Consider the following 14908-nt stretch of genomic DNA (forward strand, 5'->3'; position numbering starts at 1 on the left):
GATCGAGACATAGAACATCGAGATGTAGAGAGTCGACTGTCACTGTACCATGTGATGCAGTAGGAAATGTTTCCTTAGTTTTTTTTAACTTAGTTGATGAAATGATGAACATTAAAAATATTTCTTTCTAACTGTCATAGAACAGACATCTGCTTGTTGTGCTCATTATGGCTGTGCATCCTCAAGGACTCTTCAACGCAGAATTCGAAATATATCATTGGAATACATTTCATTTACAACATCTTATTTCCTTTTCTTTGCATTTTTCTTTTATAGCTTATTTAATTTTGATCATACTTTATAAGTACTTACAGCGAGTACAGTCCTCAAACTGAAAGATTATACATTTAGAATCACATTTAGGTGTCTTGTCACTGCTTTTGTAATGCTACTGCTATTCATAGATAGTGCAATACTTTGAATTGTCGTTTTTGATTTCAATTTCGAAAACTCGATTTTTAATTTAGTTTGTTTTGTAATGCATATCCGTTAGAAACAGAATACATGTGACATTGGAAAAGTTTGTGCAGTTAGTATAAAGTTAGTGGTTTTTCTATTTGTTCTGTTTCATGACTAGAATACAATATTTGGCTACTGTCTTTTTTTCAGCACACTTTTCGGAGCGCAAATGCTTTCCCAATTGTTTCCTTACACAGAAAGCTGCTGACATCTAGCAAATTGTTTGTAGAATTCTGTAAAATAACACAAAATCAACTCTCAGTTTTTCGATTACACTCCAGTCTGTTCCTCTTTGACGTTCTGGTGCAGCTGTAGAAAGGATGGTATCACATTGTTTTCCGGTGTGGTACAAGTCGGAATCGGTATCGACGGCGAATGGGGGATGGTTGGCTGAAATTTCGGCAAAAATCAATCCGTTTGCTCAAGTTTCATATATCAATCCAAGGTAATACCTTTTTCATTGTGTAGCTGCGTCCTCGCACCCGAGTTGTGTTCCGTCGGATCGGATTGTTAGACGGCACTTTCTGACTCAATCTCACTGAGCTGAATGTGCTTCCCCGTCGCCCGAACCGGGTTTTCGGCGACGGCGTTGCGGTTGCTAGAGGGAAAATTAGTAAACGTTAGAATGAATTGAAATTTCAAATGCTCGTTTGTCGTAATGGATGAGAATCAAATTCGGCAAGCATACAAACGATCAAAATTTATACAGAACATGCCGGCAATGGCGAGCGCTACTGGTACATTGGTAGCAATCATACAGTGGAAGGTAAGAATTGTGTTTCACCAAATGGCAACTCCAAGGGCAGAAATACTGTTGGTCAACAAAGAATTAGAGCAACCGACACAGGTCCATGGTTAGTAACAACTGGGTTAACAGGGCTTGAGAAATTCTCTGCAAAAAGCATTCGAAGCTTATACATACGGTGCCAGCAAACGCATCTTATTGACGGTCAAGTTTTTAGCACGACTCCAGCCACATTTGTCTGCACATTGCGATTCAAGTGTGCGATTTGTATTTTTATGCAAGTGATTTTCGTATAACACATAAAAGTATATTTAGAAAGAGACAGTGGTAGTTTCGTGATAAAATGAAGAGAAACCAGCTAAAAATATCAGACAGCAACAAAAGTAATGCCTATAAGAAACCATCGATACTATGTGAGCACATCGAATATTATTGTGATTATATTCTGAAGGAAAACCGGGTAGAGAGAGAGAAACACTTAACATCTGACATTTTTAGCTGATCCTAATAGGAACATTAAGGGTTAAACGGCAATACTGGACACTTACGAGTTGTGTTATGATTGCTTCTTTTGGACGCTTGCATCATACCAAACACTACAGCGGCCAGAGAGCTGTGCTGAGAAGTCTGTCTCTGTAACGACGGAGTCTGAACCTGAGGCACCCCGGCGGGCATTAGTGCCGGAGATGTTAATTGACTGGCTGAAATATTCATGCCCAGCACCCAATAGGTCAGCATGAGACCTTTTCCCTTGACGTTGACCTCTCCACGTTGCTGCGGAAAGAAAATAAAGTTACACAATTACATGTTCCGAATCTGAAGAAGCACACAAGAACTTACTACACACGTGTACCCTTTCGTTTGCAGCAACGCTGCCGTATAGTCCGGAACCTGGACCTTCCAGTTCTCCCCGGTAGAATCCATCCGGGACGCTACGTTGACGGTGTTACCCCAGATATCGTAGACGGGCTTCCTCGCCCCAATGACTCCACTCACCAGGGGACCACTGCTGATGCCGACCCTCAACTGGAACGTGTTGAAAGCGTCCTTGTTGACTTCTTGCAGCTTCTGTCGCATGGCCAAAGCGAACTCCACTAAATCGCAAACCGCTTCTTCGTCTTTCTCATCCACCTTTGTCTGCAAATTAAGATATGCCAGATATTAGTTAAGAAAATTATTTTGAGCTTTTTAGTGGAATGTCTTCACTTGTCATAAGACGAGTTTGTACAATCCCATTGAATTCCACCACTTAATTGTATCTTGACAGATATGTATTTCGACCTCAACAGTAAGGCCGTCTTCAGTGTCTCGTACTTGACTCGACTAAGTCGAGTCGGCCTTACTGTTGAGGTCGAAATACGTATCTGTCAAGATACAATTAAGTGGTGGAATTCAATGGGATTGTACATAGTCGTATTATGACAAGTGAAAAAAAGGGCCAGATATGAGATGAATAAAAGAAAAGAAGGACTCCTTAAGAAAATAATAAATTTTGATCGAGTCTCCAGTTGATATACAAATTAGGACTAAATTAGGTCTTTGAGTCCAAATAGGATTTAAATTGGATTTGGACAGAATTTGAATTGAATTAGGATTGGAATTGGATTGGATTTGGATTGGATTTGGATTGGATTGGATCAGGATTTGGATTGGATTGGGATTGGATTGGGATTGGATTGGGATTGGATTTGGATTGGATTTGGATTGGATTTGAATTGGATTTGGATTGGATTTGGATTGGATTTGGATTGGATTTGGATTGGATTTGGATTGGATTTGGATTGGTTTGGATTGGTTTTGGATTGGATTTGGATTGGATTTGGATTGGATTTGATTGGTTTGGATTGGTTGGATTTGATTGGTTTGGATTGGTTTGGATTGGTTTGATTGGTTTGGATTGGTTTGGATTGGATTTGGATTGGTTTGATTGGTTTGGATTGGTTTGGATTGGTTTGGATTGGTTTGGATTGGTTTGGATTGGTTTGGATTGGTTTGGATTGGTTTGGATTGGTTTGGATTGGTTTGGATTGGATTTGGATTGGTTTGGTTGGTTTGGATTGGATTTGATTGGATTTGGATTGGATTTGGATTGGTTTGGATTGGTTTGATTTGATTTGGATTGGTTTGGATTTGGATTGGTTTGGATTGGTTTGGATTGGTTTGGATTTGGATTGGTTTGGATTGGATTTGGTTGATTTGGATTGGATTTGGATTGGATTTGGATTGGATTTGATTGGTTTGGATTGGTTTGGATTGGTTTGGATTGGTTTGGATTGGATTTGATTGATTTGGATTGATTTGATTGGATTTGGATTGATTTGGATTGGTTTGGATTGATTTGATTGGTTTGGATTGGTTTGGATTGGTTTGATTGGATTTGGATTGGTTTGGATTGGTTTGGATTGGTTTGATTGATTTGGATTGGTTTGGATTGGTTTGGATTGGTTTGGATTGGTTTGGATTGGATTTGGATTGGTTTGGATTGGTTTGATTGGTTTGGATTGGTTTGGTTGGTTTGGATTGGTTTGGATTGGTTTGGATTGGTTTGGATTGGTTTGATTGGTTTGGATTGGTTTGGTTGGATTTGGATTGGTTTGGATTGGTTTGGATTGGATTTGGATTGGTTTGGATTGGTTTGGATTGGTTTGGATTGGATTTGGATTGGTTTGGATTGGTTTGATTGGTTTGGATTGGATTTGGATTGGTTTGGATTGGATTTGGATTGGTTTGGATTGGTTGGATTGGATTTGGATTGGTTTGGATTGGTTTGGATTGGATTTGGATTGATTTGGATTGGTTTGGATTGGTTTGGATTGGTTTGGATTGGTTTGATTGGTTTGGATTGGTTTGGATTGGTTTGGATTGGTTTGGATTGGTTTGGATTGGTTTGGATTGGATTTGGATTGGATTTGGTTGGTTTGGATTGGTTTGGATTTGATTTGATTGGTTTGGATTGGATTTGGATTGGTTTGGATTGGTTTGGATTGGATTTGGATTGGATTTGATTTGATTTGGATTGGTTTGGATTGATTTGGATTGATTTGATTGGTTTGGATTGGATTTGGATTGGATTGGTTGGATTGGATTTGGATTGGATTTGAATTAGATTTGATTAGATTTGGATTGGATTTGGATAGTATTTGGATTGGATATGGATTGGATTTGGATTGGATTTGGATTGGATTTGGATTGGATTTGGATTGGATTTTGAATGGATTTTGATTGGATTTTGATTGGATTTGGATCGGATTTTGATTGGATTTGAATTGGATTTGGATTTGGATTGGATTTGGATAGGATTGGGATTGGATTTGATTGGATTTGATTGGATTTGGATTGGATTTCGATTGGATTTGGATTGAATTGGATTTGGATTGGATTTGGATTGGATTTGGATTGGATTTGGATTGGATTTGGATTGGATTGGAATTGGATTGGATTTGGATTGGATTGGATTTGGATTGGATTTGGATTGGATTTGATTGGATTGGTTTGGATTGGTTTGGATTGGTTTGGATTGGTTTGGATTGGTTTGGATTGGTTTGGATTGGTTTGGATTGGTTTGGATTGGTTTGGATTGGATTTGGATTGGATTTGGATTGGTTTGATTTGATTGATTTGGATTGGTTTGGATTGGTTTGGATTGGTTTGGATTGGTTTGGATTGGATTTGGATTGGTTTGGATTGGATTTGGATTGGATTTGGATTGATTTGGATTGGATTTGATTGGTTTGGATTGGTTTGGATTGATTTGGATTGGTTTGGATTGGTTTGGATTGATTTGGATTGGTTTGGTTGATTTGGATTGATTTTATTGGATTTGGATTGGTTTGGATTGGATTTGATTGATTTGGATTGATTTGGATTGGTTTGGATTGATTTGGATTGGTTTGATTGATTTGGATTGGTTTGGATTGATTTGGATTGGTTTGGATTGATTTGATTGGTTTGATTGATTTGGATTGGATTTGGATTGGATTTGGATTGATTTGGATTGATTTGGATTGATTTGGATTGATTTGGATTGGTTTGGATTGATTTGATTGGATTTGGATTGATTTGGATTGGATTTGGATTGATTTGGATTGATTTGGATTGATTTGGATTGATTTGGATTGATTTGGATTGGTTTGGATTGGTTTGGATTGATTTGGATTGGTTTGGATTGATTTGGATTGGATTTGATTGATTTGGATTGATTTGGATTGGTTTGGATTTGATTGATTTGGATTGGATTTGGATTGGATTTGGATTGGATTTGGATTGGATTTGGATTGGAATTGGATTGGAATGGGATTGGATTTGGATTGGATTTGGGTTAGATTTGGATTGAATTAGGGTTGGATTTGAATTGGATTTGAATTAGATTAGATTCAGGTTGAAGCCACCACGAGTTTGTATTTGTTGTGACAAAATCGAGGTGTCACTAAAAAACCACAACGGATGCATGCATCGTTTGACATTTAAGCGATACAAAATGGGAACTCTTTTGTGTACATGAATAAAATTCCTTACCTTGTTTCCCGAGCGCAAATTGGACGCCGCCATGTAGGTCGCCCCCACCGTTTTTATCTTCTCGACCGTTTTGAATCGCTCCTCCTCCAGCAGTGAGTCGAAGTCCGAAATAATCTCGTTCAAAATTCGTATGCAGGCCTTCCCATTCTCAATGTCCTCCGAGTAGAAATCCTGAAAGTTTGGAATCGACGCAAACATGACACCGCACAGTTCGTGCATCTGAGCGTACAGTTCGTCAGCCCGTTCCTCCGAAAGATAATACAACGCCACGTGATCCGGCAGAATGTTTTTGATCAGGAGGTCATTCAGGTGGCGATTCGACTTCATGTTGGACAGTTCCTTTTCTGCCTGTTCCTTCCAGATGAAGTCCAATCGAGATGTGACCTCCACCAGGCGGGCGTGGTAGGTGACCATGGTTAGGAACACGACCAGCAGAATCATCATCTGGGCGGCCAGGGGCATTTCACTGGCTTGCATGTACTGGACGTCGTACCGCTGGAATACTTCGTTGAACACGAGAAGGATGAGAATCGAGTAACACGCGACCATGGTGAGGGCCATGAAGGTTTTGACGAGGTAGTAGAGTTTGAGGGCTGTGGCAAGGGAAATGAGGCAGAGAACCCAGGTGAAAACCACGTAGTCCGGATGGACACAAACTTGGTGGCCGACACTATCGACTGCTGTGAATGTCGTGTAAATGTGATTGGAAATCATATCAGGAATAGGATCATCGGAGGTATTGATCGAAGTAATTTTGTAATTTTGGGGAAGCTCGATGTAGATGGGAGTAAGGCCGAGGGATTTCAGCTCTTGCTCATCAAGATCCTTAAGCGTTTTGTTCTGTTCAGCGAGCAAAGTGTCCAGATCAAGGTTGACGGTTTTGTGTGAGTTGAGAATCACATTTTGGTTGATTGCTGCCGTTACGGTGAGATTGAGTTGGAGCTCCTGTTTGGCACCTGGTATCTGAAGATATGCAACGGCCGGCTCTTTATGTATGGTTTCCGATGAAGTGATGGTCGATTCATCAAGATCGCACATGACCAACCCCATCGAACTAGCTCCGGACATAAGGATGATCGTTATGCAAACGAATATTGTTCGCCGTTTGCGATCATGCACCAATGAGGAAGAACTTTTCTGCAAAAATGTAGGAAGCGTAGAAAACTCTTCAGCCATAACCAAAACACAGCCAATCGTCAGTATAAAAGTCGTAATTGAAAGGGAAACGATGAGTACGGTGCATTTGGGGATAATCACAGCTTGGCAAAGTACGATGAAAATCCAAACAACGAATACGCATAGCATGTTAGAGCGAAACATATCTTCTCGGAGTTGGCAGAATGTTCCCTCTTGTGACGAATCCTTAAATTTGAGCGTCCACGTGTAAAGATATTCCTCCCGCATTTGTTTGTTAGAGTTGATCTGAATATTTTGATCGATGATATCGTCCACTTCTTCTGTCGAAGGAATCGTGTCCTCCGTGTCGTAGATTTGTTTGTCCCGGAAGCTTTCGACTGCGTTGACCCCAACATGGTTCAAATTACCGAACGGAATCTCCGGCGTCCAGTCCGTGGTTGTTTCGTCCTCGTGTATTGTCGATTTGGAGCAACGTTTTGCGATATGATTATTGTTAGTGGTTCCGCTAGAAGCAACACTCGGCGTCTTTGAATCCTTTCGATTTCTCGCGTCGTTAATCCTATTTATAGTTTCCTTTTCAAACTGCAGCGTACTCATACGGTTCATCAGTCTTTTCCTCGGCCGTAGCGGTTCGGTCCGCTTAATTAGATATGTCTTGATGTTCATCATCTTAAGATGGCCGTCACGACTTGCTCCATTTCCCGGCTCAACCTCATACGTATCGTTCAAACAATTCAGTGTGGCTTCCGATATGTGTACCCGTCCAGGAACTCCTCCAGATTCCATATGGTTGGCAATTATCACATCGTTGGACCACACATCAAAATGCCACTTCTTTTCACCCAGCACACCACACATTACCGAGCCGCTGTGAATTCCAATTCGCATATCTAGGTCAACCTGAAGAATAAAATCACGGATAATTAACTTCCATATTGGAAACAAAACTTCAATCGCAACTAACTTACCACATTCGTTTGAACCCGAACGTCCTTGATCGCCTTGATCATGTGCAGTCCCGTCTCCACGCTACAAACCGCGTGGTCCGGACGGCTTTTCCAACTTTGGCTATCGAACATCGACACGCAATAGTAGCAATCCCCCAATAGTTTGATCCTTAAACAGTGATTATCCTCGGCGATCTTGTCGAACCGCGCGAACAGATCGTTCAACACCTTCACCAACTGCTGGGCCGATGTTTTGCTGGCCAGCTCGGTGAACCCCTTGATATCGGCGAACAGAATACTCACGTTGTCCATGTGGTAGATGTAGAGCTTCTTGAACTGTGTGTCCACCTGGGGCTGCTCCGGAGATTTGTACATTTCCTTGCGGATGTCATTGTTGACGAACATCGGAAGGACTGCAATGAACGAGAGGGATTTAAAGTTGTTAGATACCTACATTTTATTCAAATCACATGATTTTCAAAAATGGGTTTGACAATACCCAATAATGGCTAACTGGTAGCATTCGTGTTGATACGCAGACGCGACAAATTGTAAGGAACATTTGATGAAACATTCGGAAGTATAATACAAGTTGTAGTCGCATGCAAGCTCAAAGAAGAGTCATGTACAAGCTTGCAAGGTAATGGTGCTATCCTTCTTTTTCAAACGATAAACGGAATACTCGCTTGATTTGCTGTATCTCAAATTTGTTACCTCTGTGATGCGTTTGAACAATTTATCTTCATTGATCGCATAAATCGCAAAAAAAAGTACACATCTTAGTATCGGGAAATTCTTCTCATTTTGTACTGAAAATTCTTCTGAATTAGGCTAGGGAGAGACAAACATTTATTTAGTTGGAATTAAAGGAAAAGGCGCTAAATCAGTTTAACACAATATAAATACACACATGCATACACAGACATCGTCCCAATTTATCGAATTGGTTCTATTAGTAACCAGAGATGCATTTGAACATGAGCTACTCGTGTTCTGTTCAAAATGTTTGAACACGAGCACAGTGTTCATGTTCAAAATTATGGGATTGTTTGATCACAGTACACTGTTTTGCGCGAAGCAGTTTTCTCTGTCATCTGTTGCATTTGGAAAGCCAGTTGCTGTTATTTGCTAATGCAAAATAAAATAAATCAGTTTTTAGCAAGTAAAAGTGCGGTAAGATATAAACCCGGATTTATTCGCAGTTTGATAAACATGCGGAAATGTCTGGCAACAAAAAAAAGGATGAGATGCGAAGAGCGCGAAGCGTCCTCAGCAATCATCAGTGGTGCCGGGGTGGGTGGGACAAGTAGGACATGTCCTACACATGGATTTTCCTGGGTGGGACAATCAAAGCATTGTCCCACCCATGATTATGGTAAGATAGTGTTACCAGACGTACTCTTTTTAGAGTACATGTACTCTTTTTGAGACAAAAAAATGTGTACTCTTCTTTTCGGATAAATAAGATAATATGTACTCTTTTGGCATTTCAACATCAAAGAAATATTTTAAAAAATGTGTCACTTTGGCTTCAAACACAATTTCTAATTTATGAGTTTGGTGAAAACCTGACTAACTGTTGTTTAAATAACGACTCTTTTAATTATCAAATATACAACACTACATTCACTTCCCTGATGAAAATTGAAAACCGACAGTATCATGAACAGCGACAATTTCGTTATTGCAGATCTACTATGCAACAACGCACAAATTCAAATACGCGAGGAGAAGTGGATGAACGCTGTTATCAGAGGAAAAGTAGAATCACTGAAATTTAACACAGCAAGGTATAGGCAATAGAATTGAAAATAATTTTAAAAATTACAAACAGAGATTTTTTTGAAAATGATTTATTAGGCGGGATTAGAAATTTAATAAAGATTAAAAGTAGTACCATCTCTGGAATCATTTCAAGAAAAAACTTCATTGTCATTAACAACCAAATTAATTTATGTATTAAGTTGATAATCATTATTTGTAAATAAATTTCATTTTGAAATTTGGAAAATTATTTTGAAAGCTGCATCCCATACCTCGCTGTGAAATTATTTTCATGATTCTACTTTTTCTTTTGATGACAGAATTCATTCTTCTGCTAGCGTATGTCAATCTTTTGTGTGTAGTTCTAACGCCAGTTCATGCAAACAGTCTCCGATCACGAATTATTTTGTTTTTTTATGATAATAAACCACGGTAAATGTTACTAATATACGTATATAAAAGTTATAATAGCATTTATTTCATTAGTTCGACATGTCCAGGCGCAAGAACAAATTCACGGAAGCGTTGCAGAAGGAATTTCCGGAGTTTAATACCACACCTGTCGAATCGGAAGTAAGCTGCTCGGTATGTAACAACAAAACGATTTCCATTGCAAACAAAGGCAGAGCTGATATTTTACAACATCGAGAATCCAAAAAACACCAGTCGAATATTCAGGCAATTGGGTTTTCCAACAAAATGGATAAGTTGTTCGTGAAACAAAACTCTTCGTTCGAACTGAAAGTACTTGCTGCCGAGGCATCAATGACTTACCACGTCGTTCAGCACAACCAAAGCTATCTCAGCAGTGACTGCTCGAATAAGCTGCTCGCGAAACTATTCCCGGATTCAGAGATTGCTTCAAAATTTGCTTGTGCTAGAACAAAGACCGAAGCTGTGGTGAATAAGGTTCTTGCCCCGCATTCGGTCAAAATATGCTTGCGGGAACTGGAGGAAAGCTCGTCACCATTCATCGGTGTTAGTACAGATGGCAGCAATCACGGGGCAACATAAATGTTTCCAGTGTTAAAACAGTTTTTTGATCCTCTCAAAGGAATTCGGCAATATTTGATTGCTTTCGAATCGCTTTAAAATGAAATTGCTGCTCGGATAACCGAGCTATTAATTACAACTTTTAAAAAGTATGATTTGCTAGACAAATGTATTGCATTTTCTGATGACAATTGCAATACAAACTTTGGTGGCGTCAAGCACACGGGAAAAGAAAACGTGTTTTATCATCTGAATAATGCGACAACTCGTGATATTGTTGGTATTGGCTAGGTTGTATGACATTCGCCAGAAAGTCATTTGCCAGAAGGCATTTTGCCAGAATCAATTTGCCAGAATGGACCATTCCCCAGAAAGCCGTTTGCCAGAATGCACCATTCCCCAGAATTGGTCATCTTCTATTTGGTTAAGAAAATTATTTTGAGCTTTTTAGTGGAATGTCTTCACTTGTCATAAGACGAGTTTGTGGCATATCTTCTATTTGCCATTCACGCGTTTGCCCAGTATGCGCAATAATTCATAACGCCATGAACTTTTGGCATAACTGTGAGCAGCGTCAAAAGAGAGGGTCATTTAGCATAAGGGACATTTTTCATAATTTTGTTGTTTTTAGAAAACATGTTAGTGAGGAATATAACATCGCACCGGTCGATAATAGAACTGAAAAGACGTAATTCTTTCGAAGAAAGCATACATAAGCCGGGTAAAGCCACTTGCCCGGATGTGATGCCCTGCGGCAATGGTGGATGCGATTCTTTCTTTCAAATAAGTGTTTGTCCGGATTGCCATGATGGATATGATCCCTTCTTAAAAAATAGGCGCTTGCCCGGATCAAGGAAATGGTGGATGTGAAATTTTCTTTAAAAATAGACGTTTGCCAGGATTAAAGCAATGGTGGGTATCTGGATGCTGTGGATAGAGTCGCTTTTTTGTTCTCAAGCGAGTAGAGGGATATTTTGAAATCACTCCCATAAGCCAAATTATTTTGCAGTTACTTGGCTGTCAAACATTTCCCGCTCTTCGAATTTCTCTTTTCATGCTCCATAAGGGCGCATAAATGCGCGAGACTTTACATGACTTTACGATGGTTTACATACATCCTGCTCCAACTAGCTGCTGAATCTCGTGAAATTTCGTAACGAGTGCTTTTTAGTTGTATTCCTACTAATTTTCCATTTTTTCCAAACAAAACTCAAACTAAGTTTTTTTTTTAAATTTTCTTCCCATAATAATAACAATACTTTTCAATATAAGATCTTAAATGAACATAACCCCAATCTTCAATGTTTGGCTCCGGCACAATAGAAAATTTTGGCTTCAGTTTGATAACCAAATCGAGTCTATTCGCACCATACAGGTGGGTATGATACCTTCTTAAAAAAAAGGCGCTTGCCCGGATTAAGGCAATGGTGAATGTGATCCTTTCTTTAAAATAGGCGCTTGCGCGGATTAAGGCAATGGTGGATGTAATTCCTTCTTTAAAAATAGGCGCTTGGCCGGATTAAGGCAATGGTGCATATGAACCCTTCTTTAAAGAAGGCGCTTCCCCGGATTCCGGCAATGGTGAATGTGATCCCTTCTTTAAAAGCAGGCGTTTGCCGGCATTAATGAAATAGACTATGCGATCCCTTCTTAAAACAAAGGAGCTTGCCCGGATTCAGGCAATGGTGAATGCGATACCTTCTTTTAAAGCAGCTGCTTTACCGGACTAAGGCTATGGTGGATGTGATTCCTTCTTTAAAAAAGGCCTTTGCCGGGATTAATTAAATGGAAGATGTGATTTCTTCATTGAAAGTAGCCGCTTGCCCGGATTAAGGCAATGGTGGATGTTATTCCTTCTTTAAAAATAGGCGCTTGTCCGGATTAAGGCAATGGTGGATGTGATCCATTCTTTGAAAATAGGCGTTTGCTAAAGCAATGGTGGTTGGGAAGAACGCGCTTGCTCCGATTAAGGCAAGGGTAGATGTTATCCCTTCTTTAAAAGTGGGTGTTTGCCCATGCCCGTGTTTGAATATGGCAATTGTGGATATGATTCCTTCTTTAGAAGTAGACATTTTGCCTAGACTTGTAGATATAACTTCTTCAATAGCCGTCCAGTATTATTTAAAATAATATTATCCAATTGTAGGTATGACTCAATTTTTAAAATGAAGTCTGTGTCTGGAATAAGGCGAAGAAATGATATCCATTCGTAAGCAGTTTGTTTGGTTTTAGACAAACATTATTGTAATTTTTTGACAAATAGTATACATCTTTCTGAAAACTGTCTAATGTGTTAAATAATCTCTTTTATGAAAATTAGTTATACCGAAAATCCCTTCATTAGTAAACAATGCCAAATTCCCGTTATGCAAAATTTCCTTCTTAATATAATTACTTTTGTGGGGAATACTTACTATTTCTGGGGAATGTACATTCTGGCAAATTACATTCTGGCAAATGGTCTATTCTGGGGAATGGCTTTCTGGCATATGGTCCATTCTAGCAAATGGGTTTCTGGCAAAAATCCTTCTGGCAAATTGATTCTGGCAAATGGTTTTCTGGCAAATGTCATACAATCATTGGCTACCCTGCTCATATTTTCCATAACTCTGATCGGCATGGTCTAGATCGGTTGGATATTGACATAGAAGTGCTTATTCAAAAGATTTACAGTTTTTTCTCGATTTACACCGTACGTACGGAGCAATTGAAGAGTTTCTGCGAGTTCGTGGACACAGAGTACAAAAGGGTCCTGAAACATACAAAGACAAGATGGCTCTCTTTGATGCCCACAGTCGAAAGAATAATTCATCTACATCCTGCTCTGAAAAGTTACTTCGCATCGATTCCAAGTCCATCCAAATTACTTGAAAGGTTTTTTGAAGACGACATCAACGAATCATGCTTATGGTTTGTCTACTCTGTGATGTCCTGTGATGTTCCATTAAAATATCGAACAAATAGAAGCAGCTGATAAAAGTTTACTGGAGATAATTTCTACATTGAATTCTATTCGCCAGCAACTATTGGAACGCAAGAAGCAACAGTTTTTACCAATTCAGGTAAGAAATATTTTTATTTTATTTTTATAATTATTATAATTACAATAGCACAACTATTTCAACTGTAAAGAAGAATGCCGCGCATTTGTCATATTTTTTATGTTATTAAAAGCTGCAACTAGCAGCTATGGACTTATTTTTTTCTAATTTATAAGATTTTTATATTACTCGATATTTATTTCATAAAAAGTTCACATTTTCTAAAAAAAACTGTGTATCGCATTTTTTACGAAAAGTTTGTATCTCTGAAAATATAGATTCATAGAAATATACAATCTTACAATTTCAAAAGGTAAAAAAATCTTCAGAGACTTGAACCGACCTGAACATGTTGCAAAGATCAGAAAATCATTTCTGGATGTCTACACTAACTGCGTTGAGTATTTGGACAAATGGATGTACCATTTCACCGAACTTGAAGTCTTCGATTGGATGTCATTGAAGAAAGCTCCAAAATGGAATGAAGCCGAGGTATCTGTTGAATTTCTCCAAGGAAAAGGAATTGAGATCGATGAATCAGCTCTTTTCGGCCAGTTGACCAACCTAAGCAAGTTCATCGATGAAAAGGGATCAGACAAGAAGTTCATCGAGCAACATTCGGTACATACCGTAAGCCAGGTCTGAACTGCAAAAGTTCTGTCAATATTTTTACGCTTTACCGAGTCACAAAACTAGTGTACAGCGGCTTTTTAGTTTTATGAATTTATTTTGGTCAGATACTCGAAATCGTTTGCTACCAGAGTCGTTACAAGCGTTAATAATGGTTAAATGCCAGGAGTTTCTTGACTCAGTCCTGCATGATAAAGCGCTACTGCTGGAAGTCAGGAACAACAACAAATATATTTAATTTGTTCGAATAATTTGTGCGTCATTAATTAATATAACAATAGCACAATTAACTTTTCACAATGGTTTTTGAAGCAATAATAAATACAAGTAATAAATATGTCCATCATGCCTTGTTTAATCCTTGCGTTTGTACTCTTACTTGCACTCTTTTTTTTAAATTGAGAAATTTGTACTCTTTTTATATGAAATGGATCTGGTAACACTAGGTAAGAAGTCATTGGTTGGCAAGAATTTGTGTGTTATGCAATTCTATTCTATTTCAAAGCAATAAACTACTGATTATTCTTTAGGAATTCAGACAATTCATAATCCCGAAAGCGCTCGAAGATGTCTAAACTTTACTTTTTACACTCTAAGGCTTTTCCAGAGGTTTTTTAGAAGTTGATGAAATCTACAAATGCAATTGTTATAATAAGTGAAGCATAATAAGTGAAGCA

At 38.8% G+C, this 14908-nt stretch overlaps 1 protein-coding gene across 9 annotated transcripts in view; it reads right to left on the reverse strand.

Moving 5' to 3' along the window:
* Nucleotides 1–223: 223 nt before the first annotated feature.
* The window catches only part of LOC134226589 (adenylyl cyclase 78C), a 366691-nt gene continuing 352006 nt past the window's right edge, over nt 224–14908 (reverse strand). For 8 of the 9 annotated variants that reach the window (XM_062707455.1, XM_062707450.1, XM_062707453.1 and 5 more), the window contains 6 exons: nt 7825–8216; nt 5720–7756; nt 2045–2341; nt 1753–1978; nt 912–1057; nt 224–849 (listed from right to left, as the gene is read on the reverse strand). In XM_062707455.1, coding sequence (XP_062563439.1) covers nt 730–849; nt 912–1057; nt 1753–1978; nt 2045–2341; nt 5720–7756; nt 7825–8216 — 3218 coding nt within the window. In that variant the 3' untranslated portion in view covers nt 224–729. Of the gene's footprint in view, nt 850–911; nt 1058–1381; nt 1443–1752; nt 1979–2044; nt 2342–5719; nt 7757–7824; nt 8217–14908 lie in introns of all 9 variants that reach the window. The other variant, XR_009983514.1, reaches the window with a different exon arrangement.

Source organism: Armigeres subalbatus, chromosome 3 (assembly GCF_024139115.2).
Source record: "Armigeres subalbatus isolate Guangzhou_Male chromosome 3, GZ_Asu_2, whole genome shotgun sequence".
Classification (NCBI taxonomy): Eukaryota; Metazoa; Arthropoda; class Insecta; order Diptera; family Culicidae; genus Armigeres; species Armigeres subalbatus.